This window comes from Primulina huaijiensis, chromosome 8, assembly GCF_012295235.1.
Source record: "Primulina huaijiensis isolate GDHJ02 chromosome 8, ASM1229523v2, whole genome shotgun sequence".
Lineage (NCBI taxonomy): Eukaryota > Viridiplantae > Streptophyta > Magnoliopsida > Lamiales > Gesneriaceae > Primulina > Primulina huaijiensis.
In genome coordinates, this window is record NC_133313.1 from 4,151,046 (window position 1) to 4,162,363 (window position 11,318).

Genomic DNA, 11,318 nt, shown 5'->3' on the forward strand with positions numbered 1-11,318 from the left:
ATTTAAAATTGTTAAAAAATTGGAATCAAGTTTTTTGAGCTCGAGTAACCCGATACGTTATCGAGTCTAGCTTGAGCTCGAAAATTAATATTTGAATCGAGTCGAGCTCAAATTTGAGTTCGAGTTTTTCAAATTTTTTTGAGGGAGCTTGAATGGTGTGATACTCGGGTTCGACTCGATTGCACCCCTACGTATGAATACAATGTTGTATAAATAATTTACAACTACAATCAAAATCCCAAGGATTTTGGGATAATGACCGATCAATATCTTCCTAGAAAGAAAACAAATTAATAAAAAAAATATAAATGATTCTATCACCTAAAAATAAAAGATTTTATTTATCATATCTAACTAACATGGTATGAGATAACAGACCCACCGTTATATGTCAGACTGTCTTTATGGACCACCCGTTAATGTCTTATAAACTTCACGTTACAATTGTTCATTCTTGGGCCTGAAGATGGTGTGTAAAATGTCTCACATGGGGTGAATTAAGTTATTGAGAGTTTTATATATAGATTTGGACAATCCTTCTTCCTTGAACTAGCTTTTGGGGTGAAGTTAGTAAGGAGGAAGGAAATGTATTATGCCTGACGTGAATCAAGTGTAGTATGTTCTCTTGAATATTTATTATGTGCTTTTCCTACATAGAACACAAGTTTTTAAGAGAATGTGTGCAAATATATTCAATTATGCATGTATATGCATTAATAGTTTTATTATCTATTTTTTAGGATATGTCCACGTGGGTACCTGCAGAGTATCACCATGTCACAATTTCCTTGCTTACACACTTGACACAACAGGGGAAGAACAATTTCAGCTTCAAATTAAGGATCTCAGAACTAATGCTATCCTACCACATTTCAGAGTTGAGGGTGTTATAAGTTTGGCTTGGGGACAGGATGGCTGTACATTCTTCTATACATTACATGACCAGAACCAACGACCTTACAGGTAAATTCTATAAGTTTTATGTGCAGTTCATTTGGGTATCCCCTATTTTATTTGTCCTGATATATAATTTCAGGGTCATGTGTACCAAACTGGGATCGGACTTTGTAGATGATAACATAATATATACAGAAAATGATTCCCGGTTCTGTGTGGATCTTTCAAACACCAAGAATGGCAAGTTTATAACATTGAATTCTAATTCAAGGACTTCATCAGAGGAAGGAACTTATCCATTTCAATTCTGTTCTTTTCTTTTCTTTTTGTTTTTATCAAATTTCATCATATATTTCTCTACCTCTTGTATACTTTACTGATGTCTAAGCGGCAGTGCAGGTTTATATCATAAATGCTACCAATCTACAAGCCGGGTTGCAAAGGTTCTGTAAACGTGTCTCCGGAGTCCAATACTTTTTGGAACATCATTGTGGCTTTTTTTACATCCTTACAAATGCTCCAACAGGGGAGGGTAAGAAGTTTTTAGGGAGTGGTTATTATCTAGCCCGATGTCGAGATGATGATGTGCAATCAGCTAACATGCAGGTAATATCTTGTTTTTTACTTGGATTTTTATCTGTGAAAGATCATAGATGTCCTTCATCACTGATGATTTTGGGATCAGCTTCTTCAGCTTGAACAGTGTAGTGACTTGAATTTAATTTCCAACCTTCCAGGAACATCCAAATGCTGCATTTGAGGATAATTCAAGATCTTAAACAAGAACATTCAGCTTTGGTGCTTTGACAAATTATTTTGGAACCTCGTTGTGAACGTTCCATTAAAATATTTTGTATGACGAGTTTAAAAATATTTTAAGTCTTTTCGGGAAGATTGGATTTAATGAATTTTTCAAAGTTTTGTATTTTTACAACTTTTAGCTGATGGGCGATATATATAATTCCTTAAGCTGTGTGTCTTGACAAAACATGCTCTAAGCAAAGAAGTTGACGATATGTTCATGTTCCATTGGTTTGATATTTTTTATGAACATCCTTGTCAATAAATATTATATATTCTCTTGCTTTTATTGGGTGCTACTTTGAACATAATCTGATCCATATTTCTTTTTGTTATATATCTTGTACTTAGCTTATGAATACCAGATTCTCAAATTAATTTATTATCACCTTCTCTGTAGGATGCCATCATGCCCGGTGAAGATGTTTGCCTGGAAGATATGGACATGTTTAACGAACATCTGGTCATCTTTCTTAACAAAAATGGTTGCCGTTCAATATGTTCAATCCCCATGCCGTTTGATGTTGATCGTCAGGTGTTCGTTTCATATTTTCTGTTCAAGGAAGGACCTGATTTTAGTAATGTTGCATTTGACTTCTGTGTTTTATCCATCACCGAGGTTCTTTGGTGTCACTACAATTTTCACTTTGTAAATTATGTGAAAACAATTTTGGATATCTGTTACAATGATACTTCTTATGAGTAAATTCTAAATTTTCTTTGATGTTATACATATGCATCTGTTGTTTTGGTTGTTAAAGTCTTCAACTTTTTCTCTTATGAACCTTATTTTCATTTTTGACATGTACTGGGAAGATTTTTGCTATGTTTGAGTAACAGAGAAATGTGCAATTGTAATATCAAACATTTAGACTATGCTGATAATTTTTTTCCAGTTGTCTTTGTTTGCACAATTCGAAGATCTTTATAAATGATAATGAAGACCGTAGTTTACTTCATTGTAATGATTAGCACAATCATCACCTTAATCATTTTTGGTTTCTTGTATAAATGTTGTCGTTACAATGACATGCATTATATTTGTTTTGCTCATATGAACATCCTCACCTTCTCAAATTTCATCAATCTAGCTATTATTGTTGTTGCGATCATGTTCTTAGCTGCAGCTTTCATCTTCTTCTCATCTGTATTGATTTGTGTTGCAGAAACAAATGGAGATTAGTGATCTCAATCCTTGGTTTTTTCCAATGCCTTCAAACATGTGTACCATCACACCCGGTTCAAATCACGACTTCAAGAATTCAGTCTACCGTGTTGTCCTTTCTTCACCTGTGGTATAGTTTCAGATTAGCTACTGATTAATTTTAAAAATTGTCTATTAGCACTTTTTTATTTAATTAGCGTACAAGGATTAATTTACTTAGCTTGTTACTTGCCTTATTCCGTATTTTGGACCCCGTTATTGAATTTTTGATGTACAAGTTATCTTGCGTTCACTGTTTGCTTTATATAAAAACTCTATGGACGTTTTGGGAGTGATATAATCATACATGACTTGAGGAGTAAAGCAAAAATTGTATATTAATTCCTGGTTTTCTGGATTATTGATGGTTGTTTTATTGGTGTAATGAAACTGCAATGTTTTAGTTTATAAATTAAACCTTTTATTTTCTGAATATGTTGCATAAAAAAACTGTTTTTGGCTGGAAAGCTATTAGGTGATTCCTAATACTGAGTTCTTAATATGGGCCTCATATGAAGCAATAAACATTTTATATTGAAGCCAAAATCCTTTTTTGATCAATGAAATTCGTATTGTTTGAATGGCACTTAAATCGTATGTCTCTTGAACACCCTGGTTTTAAGTTCTTGTTTAAAAAGTTTTACTTACCTGGCTCTCTCTCTTCACTAATGTGACAGATGCCTGATCTTATCGTTGACTATGACATGGTTAGGAAAACTTTTGTCATTGTTCAGCAGGAAGATGTGACAAATATTTCGATGAATGTAGTTGACAATAACTCACCATTTAGTGCCCCTGACACTGTTAAATCTCTTGAATTCTCATGCAAGAAAGGAAAAGGTGCTAAGGATAATGGATTTTACAGATGGGAAGGTTTCTCTCAGAAATACACTTGTGAGGAGAAAGAGGTTTTTTCTCATGATGGTGTCAAAGTCCCGTTAACCATCCTGTTTTCACGCACTGCATTTCAGAAAGGGCGGTCTCCTGGACTTCTACATGTGTATGGTGCATATGGTGAGGGTCTTGATAAAAGCTGGTGTCCAGACCGTTTAAGCTTAATTGATCGGGGTTGGGTGTTTGCATTCGCAGATGTGAGGTATTGGAAGCCGAGTCATAATTTTCTAAATATATTTTATCTTCAAATTTTAATGAATGATTTTTTTGTGGAATTATCTTATGCTCTTGTCTGTATTTTCATATTGTTTTGTTCCTAGTCAAAGAAACTTATGTCTGATGGTTCCCCTTTTTAATGTGTATACCAAACTGCCATTATTGTTGAAAATGCCATAACTTATTATTTAAACTACTGATTGTAGTGTACTTTAGCAATTTCTGTGAAACTGTTCAAAAGGTTGTCTTATAGTTTGTTAATGTTGCATTTTGCAAACAAATTTTTACCTTAAAAACTTGTCAACAGAGCAAAGAACTCTTAATCATGCATAAACATATGCCATATGTGAAGAACTGCGAGTTTGTTTTGGAATTGTGTACACCATGCAGTATTTATCTATTCCTTTCTTCTGCTAGAACTATTGTCAAGTAATTCGTTCCACTGATTGAGGATTATCAAATGCTGTTGGTAGAATACCGAACATTTTTTTTTGCATATGATTTTTTTCTTGGTGCAGGGGTGGTGCTGGTGCAGATCCTTCTTGGCATCAATCTGGCCGTTTATCGAACAAGTTGAACTCCATCTATGATTTTGTCGCATGTGGCAACCATTTGATCAACGAGGGTCTAGTCCATAGAAATCAGCTTGGTGCAGTAGGTATCAGTGCTGGATGTCTTCTTGTGGGAGCAGCTGTAAATATGCATCCTGAATTATTTCGTGCTGCCATTTTGAAGGTAAGCAGAGAAATAACCATTTTGTAAACTTTTAAATGTAATTTAAATTTACTGTTCCTTTGTCTTGGATCTCAAATTTTAAATGCTTTTGCATTTTCCATGATAGGTTCCCTTTCTCGATGTACTTAACACTCTATTAGATCCCAATTTACCTCTTACTACTTTGGATTATGAAGAATTTGGAAATCCTCAAACGAAGTCTTGCTTTGACTATATTCTCAAGTACTCTCCTTATGATAATATACCTCAAGGTGTTTGCTGTCCTTCAATGCTCATCTCGTCCTCATTCAATGATTCCCGGTAATCAAACTTTTTAGATAATCATTTCAACATATATTTAGCTATGTTGTCAGCTCGTTTATTTGTTCTCATAGCCCTACTCGTAATTTAGGTCAACTCTGCCATATTATGAAATATATTCTGCTGTTATTTTAAATATGTACTTCCGATTCTTCCATTCTTAAGGGTTGGTGTTTGGGAAGCGGCAAAATGGGTGGCAAAGATACGAGATACAGCATGCTCAAGTTGTTCTTCTTCAGTAATTCTGCAGACGAATATGAATGGGGGACATTTCCGTGATTGTGGTCGTTTTGCTCATTGTTCGGAGACAGCTTATGAGTATGCTTTTCTACTCAAAGTTATGGGAGTCTTGAATCAAATATCAGGACACGAGAAAAGAGCTGCATAAGTACTACTCATTGTTATGGAACTAAATTTCAGGTTGTTGTCAATCCTTTATCTGAATCTGCATGCAAATGAATATTAATAATTTCCAATATCCTCTACAGAGGCTACATATTTTTTTGGAGTTTCGTTCTAATATTTTCTGCAATTCTTAGTGGGTTTTTTAACCGTTCATTCATGGTATATTCTGGGAGATGTGAATTCGTGGCAACATATATTGGACAACAATTTGCTTCATTTCTTTTGGTTTCCTAGAATTTGTAACTTTTTTCGCGATCAGGGATAAGATCGAGAAATCAAACCAAAACTTTTTGATTTTTTATTTATATATTTTTTTAAATACTCGTTTTGACTCCTGAAACTGCCTGTCTCGTGCTTTTGCAGGGAATCACCCAATCATGTTAATCACTCTCAAAGACCAAGCAAAATGAATTTTTATATTAGTATGACTCCAGACAATAGCAGTAGTTCTTGTTTCAATATTAATGACAACTGATGATGCAAGCTTCTGCTTTCAGCTGCTGCAGCAAGATTTTTACTCCATGTTGAGGCTGCATGGTGAGAACTATATGTGGTGAGTGAATGTAGTTTGGTGATATAGTGAACTTGTACCGTTGAAGGATCATTGATAGCGCTATCTTAGCTTCGTTATGCGCAAAGTTCATTCCAACACACATTCGAGGTCCAAAACCAAAGGGCAGGAACGCCAAGGAATTGCCATTTGTTGATTTCGCCAATCCTTCGGAAAATCTCTCTGGTTTAAACACATGGGCATCATGTCCCCATGTTTCAGGATTTCGATGCAATGCTTGAGGAGGAATCAACAGGTTGACATTTGCTGGTAACTGATATTTCCCTGATCTAGTTTTTCTTTCTGTTCTTCTTGTAATAGTAGTCACAGGACTGTATAGCCTCATAGTTTCATAGATGATCATGGTTACCTACATTTCAAGAAAGCAATCATGCGTGTCATGCACAGGAAATAACAGAGGAACCCGTTATTTAGTCGAGTGGTCGTGTTAGTCTATTTTCAGGTTTGGAGACGGTTGAACTTATGCTTTTAGTAAATTTAGACTTGTGATTAAAAAAATTCAGTTGATATCAAGTTCATTCATGAGAAGTTGAACTTGATTCCAACTTTCATTTAAAAGAGATCTGAAGTGCTTTAATAAATTTAAAGTTGATCTCGAATATGAAATTTTAATTCGTATTCAGGCTCAATTTGACCAAGTTTGGCTAGATTAGCCTATATAAAGATCCAAAAATTTGAATCTCTACGAAACATTACTTACATTTTTCAATCTAGCGATGCCTTCTGAGTTAGGATTTTCTTTGCCGAACAGATCAATCACTTCTTTTCTTGCTTTTTCTTGCCAATCCGTGTGAATCCCAAGCAGGAGAATGCTCCAACATAGTAAGCTGTAAGTAGTTTCTTGTCCACCGAAATAGAAGGTCTTGCATTCATCGATGATTTCATCGACCGAAACTTGATTTTTTGGATCCATGTCATGGTGAACTTTCAGGAGACATCCCAAAAAATCATTTCCAAAACCATTAACTTGCCCTTTACTAGCTTCGGCTTCTCGTTTCTTTACAATTTCCAGAATAGAATCATGGAGCTGTTTCTCGATTCGGTTGGCTTCAATGTCATCTTCAGTCTGAATAAGCATTCTGCAGAATTAACCTCTTAAGCATTGAGTAATGTGTAACCGAGGGTCTCTTATTATAGAATATACATTCGTAATTAATATCAACCACATACTTAGAGCCGTAAAATCTTATCTTAAACGTGTTTCTGGAGATCAAGGAATACAACTTTGTGAGGGTTTCGAATATCATTATCCCTTCCAAGTAACTGCTTCCGAAAGCTGTCCTGGAGATCACTTCTGAGGTTAGAAGCCTGAATTGCTCGCACACTTCGATCTCTTTCCCTTCGTAATTCCTCCACCTATCCACCATGTTTCTAGCACTAGAGATCATTGCTGGAACCATATCCTGAACCGCGGTGAACCCATAATCTCTTGTTATGATTTCAGGCATGATAAATAATACATGTATGTCTATAGGAGGGAAATTTCATGTTACCTTAGGATACTACACCTAGTATGTATTTAAGGGATACTTGTGGGGTCGACTGAACAATCAATGGACCCACATGTATCGGTAAATGTCCTCCTTAGATACACTATTGGCGTAATATCCTAAAGGTGACATGTCATTGTATGTTGTTCACAGGGTTCTTGAACAGTAATTGGATCAAACCAATCAATGAGAGATTTTCACCTTCAAGCACTCTCCATGGAAAGCGTGATTAGCCAATCTCCTAAGCTTTGACCATTTTTCACCTTCTGCCACTACAATCCCACCTCCCAATAGTTTCTGCAAGTACCCTTCAATTTTAAGTTTCAAATACTTACCTTCTTTATTACTTAGTATTTCTTTAACCATCTGCTGTTCCGTAACCACAACAAAAGGTTTAGTTCCCATCCAGAAATAGAAAACATCACCTGATTCAGTAACATTCCCCGACATGAATCATTCAAGAAATCGAAAAGTATGCATAGAACCCAAATGACATAATCGAAAGACACTGAAACAAATGGAAATATGATCTTTTACCATAAATCTTGGACCAGCAATACAAGTGAGGCTGCAATCTTGGAAATACGTCGTGTGACAAATCCATGGGTGTGCTACTTGTTTGCTTCTTCATTTGGATGATTTCTTTCGTGTTTCCGTATATGAACTTGTATGGTGGACCTTTGATTCCTTGGGATTCAAGTTCTTGTTGAATACGAAACGGGATCCACCACAACTTGTATATGATAACTAAAAGGATTGCCGGTAAAAGGGATGATAGAAAGATCGACAAAAGGGTAATCATGGCTTCCATCCGGGACTTTAATTTGTTTGAAAGAATGGAAGTGATTTGATGCTGTTCTTCTTGAAGAACAGAAATAAGCATACATTTATATATACACACATTGACTCTTTATTTGTTTTTTATACAATAATCCATTATAATGACGTAATCAATGACTACATTTGAGTTTTCCAATATAATTCATTATTTTTCGGACTTGGAATCGAAAGACTTGCTTTCGAAGGATGAATTCTGAAATATAATATGATTGATTATGTATTCGAATGGAAAAGCTTTNTATATATATATAAAAGAATAGATGTTGTAGAGGAGAGAGAGAAAGGAATAATAGAAACTGTGAGTTTATCTAAAGAAATTAAGTGGTCGAGTCTCGCTGTATTGATGTGTTGTTGTGAAGTGTTGGAGACTCTCAAGCGCAAAACCTAATCAAAGTGTTGTTTGAGAATTGTTCATTGAATGAGATTTCGGTTTCACGGATTATGCATCAATAGTTGTTTGGTTATTTTTGTTGACAGAAATTTAGGATGCACTTTGATCCATCAGCTTTGTGTCATTGAATGGGATTTCGGTTTCACGGATTATGCATCAATAGTTGTTTGGTTATTTTTGTTGACAGAAATTTAGGATGCACTTTGATCCATCAGCTTTGTGTTATTCACTAATATTCCTTTCTGTATGTAAACATAATATATTTTCTAGTGAATCTTTTTTCCTTGAGGCACCGCACAAGTTTGTACACTTGTGCATAATTATTTGTGTTTTAATTTATTTACATAAATTATTAGTGTGATAAATTGTTTATTCCGCTGCATGTTGTTTAAATGTTCCAACACCGCTAACAATACCTATATCTTATATATATTTATATAATTCTACAACTAATTAGTACTTATATGTTAAACAATTATTTCAATTGGTATCAAGAGCGACACTTGACGTACTAAGTAAGATTCTGGTTATTTTTATTTAATATGTACTACGTACATGCGACTTGTCAACACTGCAATTCGACCACCAATTTTGGATGGATCTAACTACGGTATTTGTAAAGTCAAAATGAAGGTCTACATGAAATCCATCGATGGTTGAACTCCACCAAAAACGGTTGATGAAGACAATGATAGTTTGATCAAACCATAAAGAACATGTATGAATAATGAAGTCCAAATTTTGAATTTCAAATCAAAGGCTCTGAATGTCATCTTTATTTTTGTTGACTTAAATATGTTCAGCCTAATCACCAATTGTGTATCTGCCAAGGATGCATGGGAAATCCTTCAAAAACACTGCGAAGGATCTGATAGCGTATGAAAAACCAAGGTGAGAATGCTAACTACAGAATTTGAAAATTTAAGAATGGAAGAAACCGAGACAATTGCTGCTTATGATCGTCGTCTGTATGATATTTCCAATGAAGCATTTAGCCTTGGTGATGCGATATCAAATAAGAGATTGGTAAGCAAAGTTTTAAGATCACTCTCGTAACGCTTCAACATCAAGATATGTGTAATCGACAAAGCGCAAGACACCACTAAGCTTGGATCAGATGAATTGATAAGTTCTCTTCGAACCTTTGAGATGAACCTGGACCTACATAAGAATGAAAAAAAGAAGACTATTTCAAGTATCAGATTACTCTTACAATGACCTACTTAAACTTTCTTAGGAATTCAATGAGTCCGACATGTGTGAAGACTCCATCTCATTGATTACAAAATGTTTGGAGACTACCCGAAGAAGAAAACTAGACAGAAACCCAAACTTCTCAGTATAGTTGCTCCCGAGAAAACTGAGATATTGTCACCTAATCAAGGGCAGTTTCGACCGAGGAATGAAGGAAGGAACCAATCAGATGCCAAGAGGTTCAAATCTCTTTATAGAATGCACTAGTTTTGGACACTATGCAAATGAATGTCCAAATAGAGTTCGTAAAAACAAAGGTTTGAATGTCTCCTTGAGTGATGGAGAATCTGACGAAGAGCAGGAATCTTGTAGGCTTAAATTTTATCTTAAAAATTACAGGAAATGGTTATATTCCTCAGGACATCAGAAGTGAGATGGGCGCTAGAATTGGTGTTCCACCCAGTGTGTCAACACCGTCTCACAATCTTCCTTCTCCCGATGAGAGTCACCCTTTTTAGATGGTTGCGATCGATGACAAAGAACATGTGCCCATAGAATCGATCGCCCATGGACAACCGGACAATGAAATTGATGTAAAAAATCTACCCGATTTTGAATTACTCATTCGTGTATTTGTCGTTCCTTCTCAACCCCAGAGATTGAAACGACAGGCTGGATATGATCCAGATCTTTTTTCCCTCGAAGAAGTTCAAGCGTAAAGTAGAATCATCCTCCACTCCCTATCTCCTATACCCGGACTTCACCTCTGGTAATGATTTGGATGACGAAGATTTTGAGTCGGTGGTGCGAACAAAGAACACTACAGGTTCGAAAAACAAAGGTCCTACTGAGAAATATACAAGCTCCAACTCTGACAAAGAAATTGCGGCCATTAAAAACACGAGTAATACTGCTAAAGAAAAGGTCTCACTTGCCCAGTTTCTCCGGAAGACATCCGGCGTTGTCTCACAATCACATAATTGCAAAACAACAAGCCTCGAAAATGCATAATTTTCAATCAGTCCATTTATTTATAAATAGAAAACATCGTCTTTACAACTCCGTAATAATCACATAATATTTTTTAGTAGCGGAATGTAAAACATTAACTATGATGAGGAAGCATACAACTTGAAACAAACTGATACGAAAATAAACTTTAAACATTGGCATCGGTATTCTCTTTTTTTCCATCCCCAGAAATGAGTTTGTTCTTCATCGTCTAACTGATATTCATTCTTATCTGAGAAGGGGTGAGTGAGTGAGTGATATGGTCGTCATTCAGTAAGTAGGAGAATTCCTCTCAGCTTTTAAGATCATTTTTTTCAACAAAAAAAGTAGTAGCAAATTTATAGAAATATTCTTATTTTTCAGGAAAAA

General features: G+C 35.4%; 2 protein-coding genes across 2 annotated transcripts in view; one reads left to right on the forward strand and one right to left on the reverse strand.

Annotated features, from left to right (window-relative positions):
- Window positions 1-6,041, forward strand: part of LOC140982565 (uncharacterized) — a 23,045-nt gene extending 17,004 nt beyond the window's left edge. Inside the window, exons 3-12 of the mRNA XM_073449123.1 lie at window positions 741-963; window positions 1,037-1,206; window positions 1,292-1,503; window positions 2,099-2,233; window positions 2,865-2,993; window positions 3,580-3,998; window positions 4,531-4,747; window positions 4,854-5,047; window positions 5,213-5,467; window positions 5,816-6,041. Of these exons, the coding sequence (XP_073305224.1) occupies window positions 741-963; window positions 1,037-1,206; window positions 1,292-1,503; window positions 2,099-2,233; window positions 2,865-2,993; window positions 3,580-3,998; window positions 4,531-4,747; window positions 4,854-5,047; window positions 5,213-5,435 (1,922 nt within the window). The 3' untranslated portion in view covers window positions 5,436-5,467; window positions 5,816-6,041. The remainder of the gene's footprint in view (window positions 1-740; window positions 964-1,036; window positions 1,207-1,291; window positions 1,504-2,098; window positions 2,234-2,864; window positions 2,994-3,579; window positions 3,999-4,530; window positions 4,748-4,853; window positions 5,048-5,212; window positions 5,468-5,815) is intronic.
- On the reverse strand, window positions 5,848-8,396 carry LOC140982564 (cytochrome P450 CYP749A22-like). Its single transcript, XM_073449122.1, has 5 exons — window positions 8,051-8,396; window positions 7,715-7,938; window positions 7,194-7,426; window positions 6,724-7,102; window positions 5,848-6,372 (listed from the first exon to the last, which is right to left on the reverse strand). The coding sequence occupies exons 1-5, from the start codon at window positions 8,394-8,396 to the stop codon at window positions 5,914-5,916; spliced, it is 1,641 nt and encodes a 546-aa protein (XP_073305223.1). The 3' UTR covers window positions 5,848-5,913.
- Window positions 8,397-11,318: the final 2,922 nt, after the last annotated feature.

What these genes read in the sequence shown, in the direction of transcription:
- LOC140982564 (XM_073449122.1), bottom strand. Translation starts at nt 8,396, where the DNA reads ATGCTTATTTCTGTTCTTCAAGAAGAACAGCATCAAATCACTTCCATT. An exon ending in TCCATGGAGAGTGCTTGAAG is followed by an intron (nt 7,427 to 7,714) that starts GTGAAAATCTCT and finishes ACCGCGGTTCAG; the next exon opens with GATATGGTTCCAGCAATGAT. An exon ending in GCATCGCTAGATTGAAAAAT is followed by an intron (nt 6,373 to 6,723) that starts GTAAGTAATGTT and finishes CTTGAAATGTAG; the next exon opens with GTAACCATGATCATCTATGA.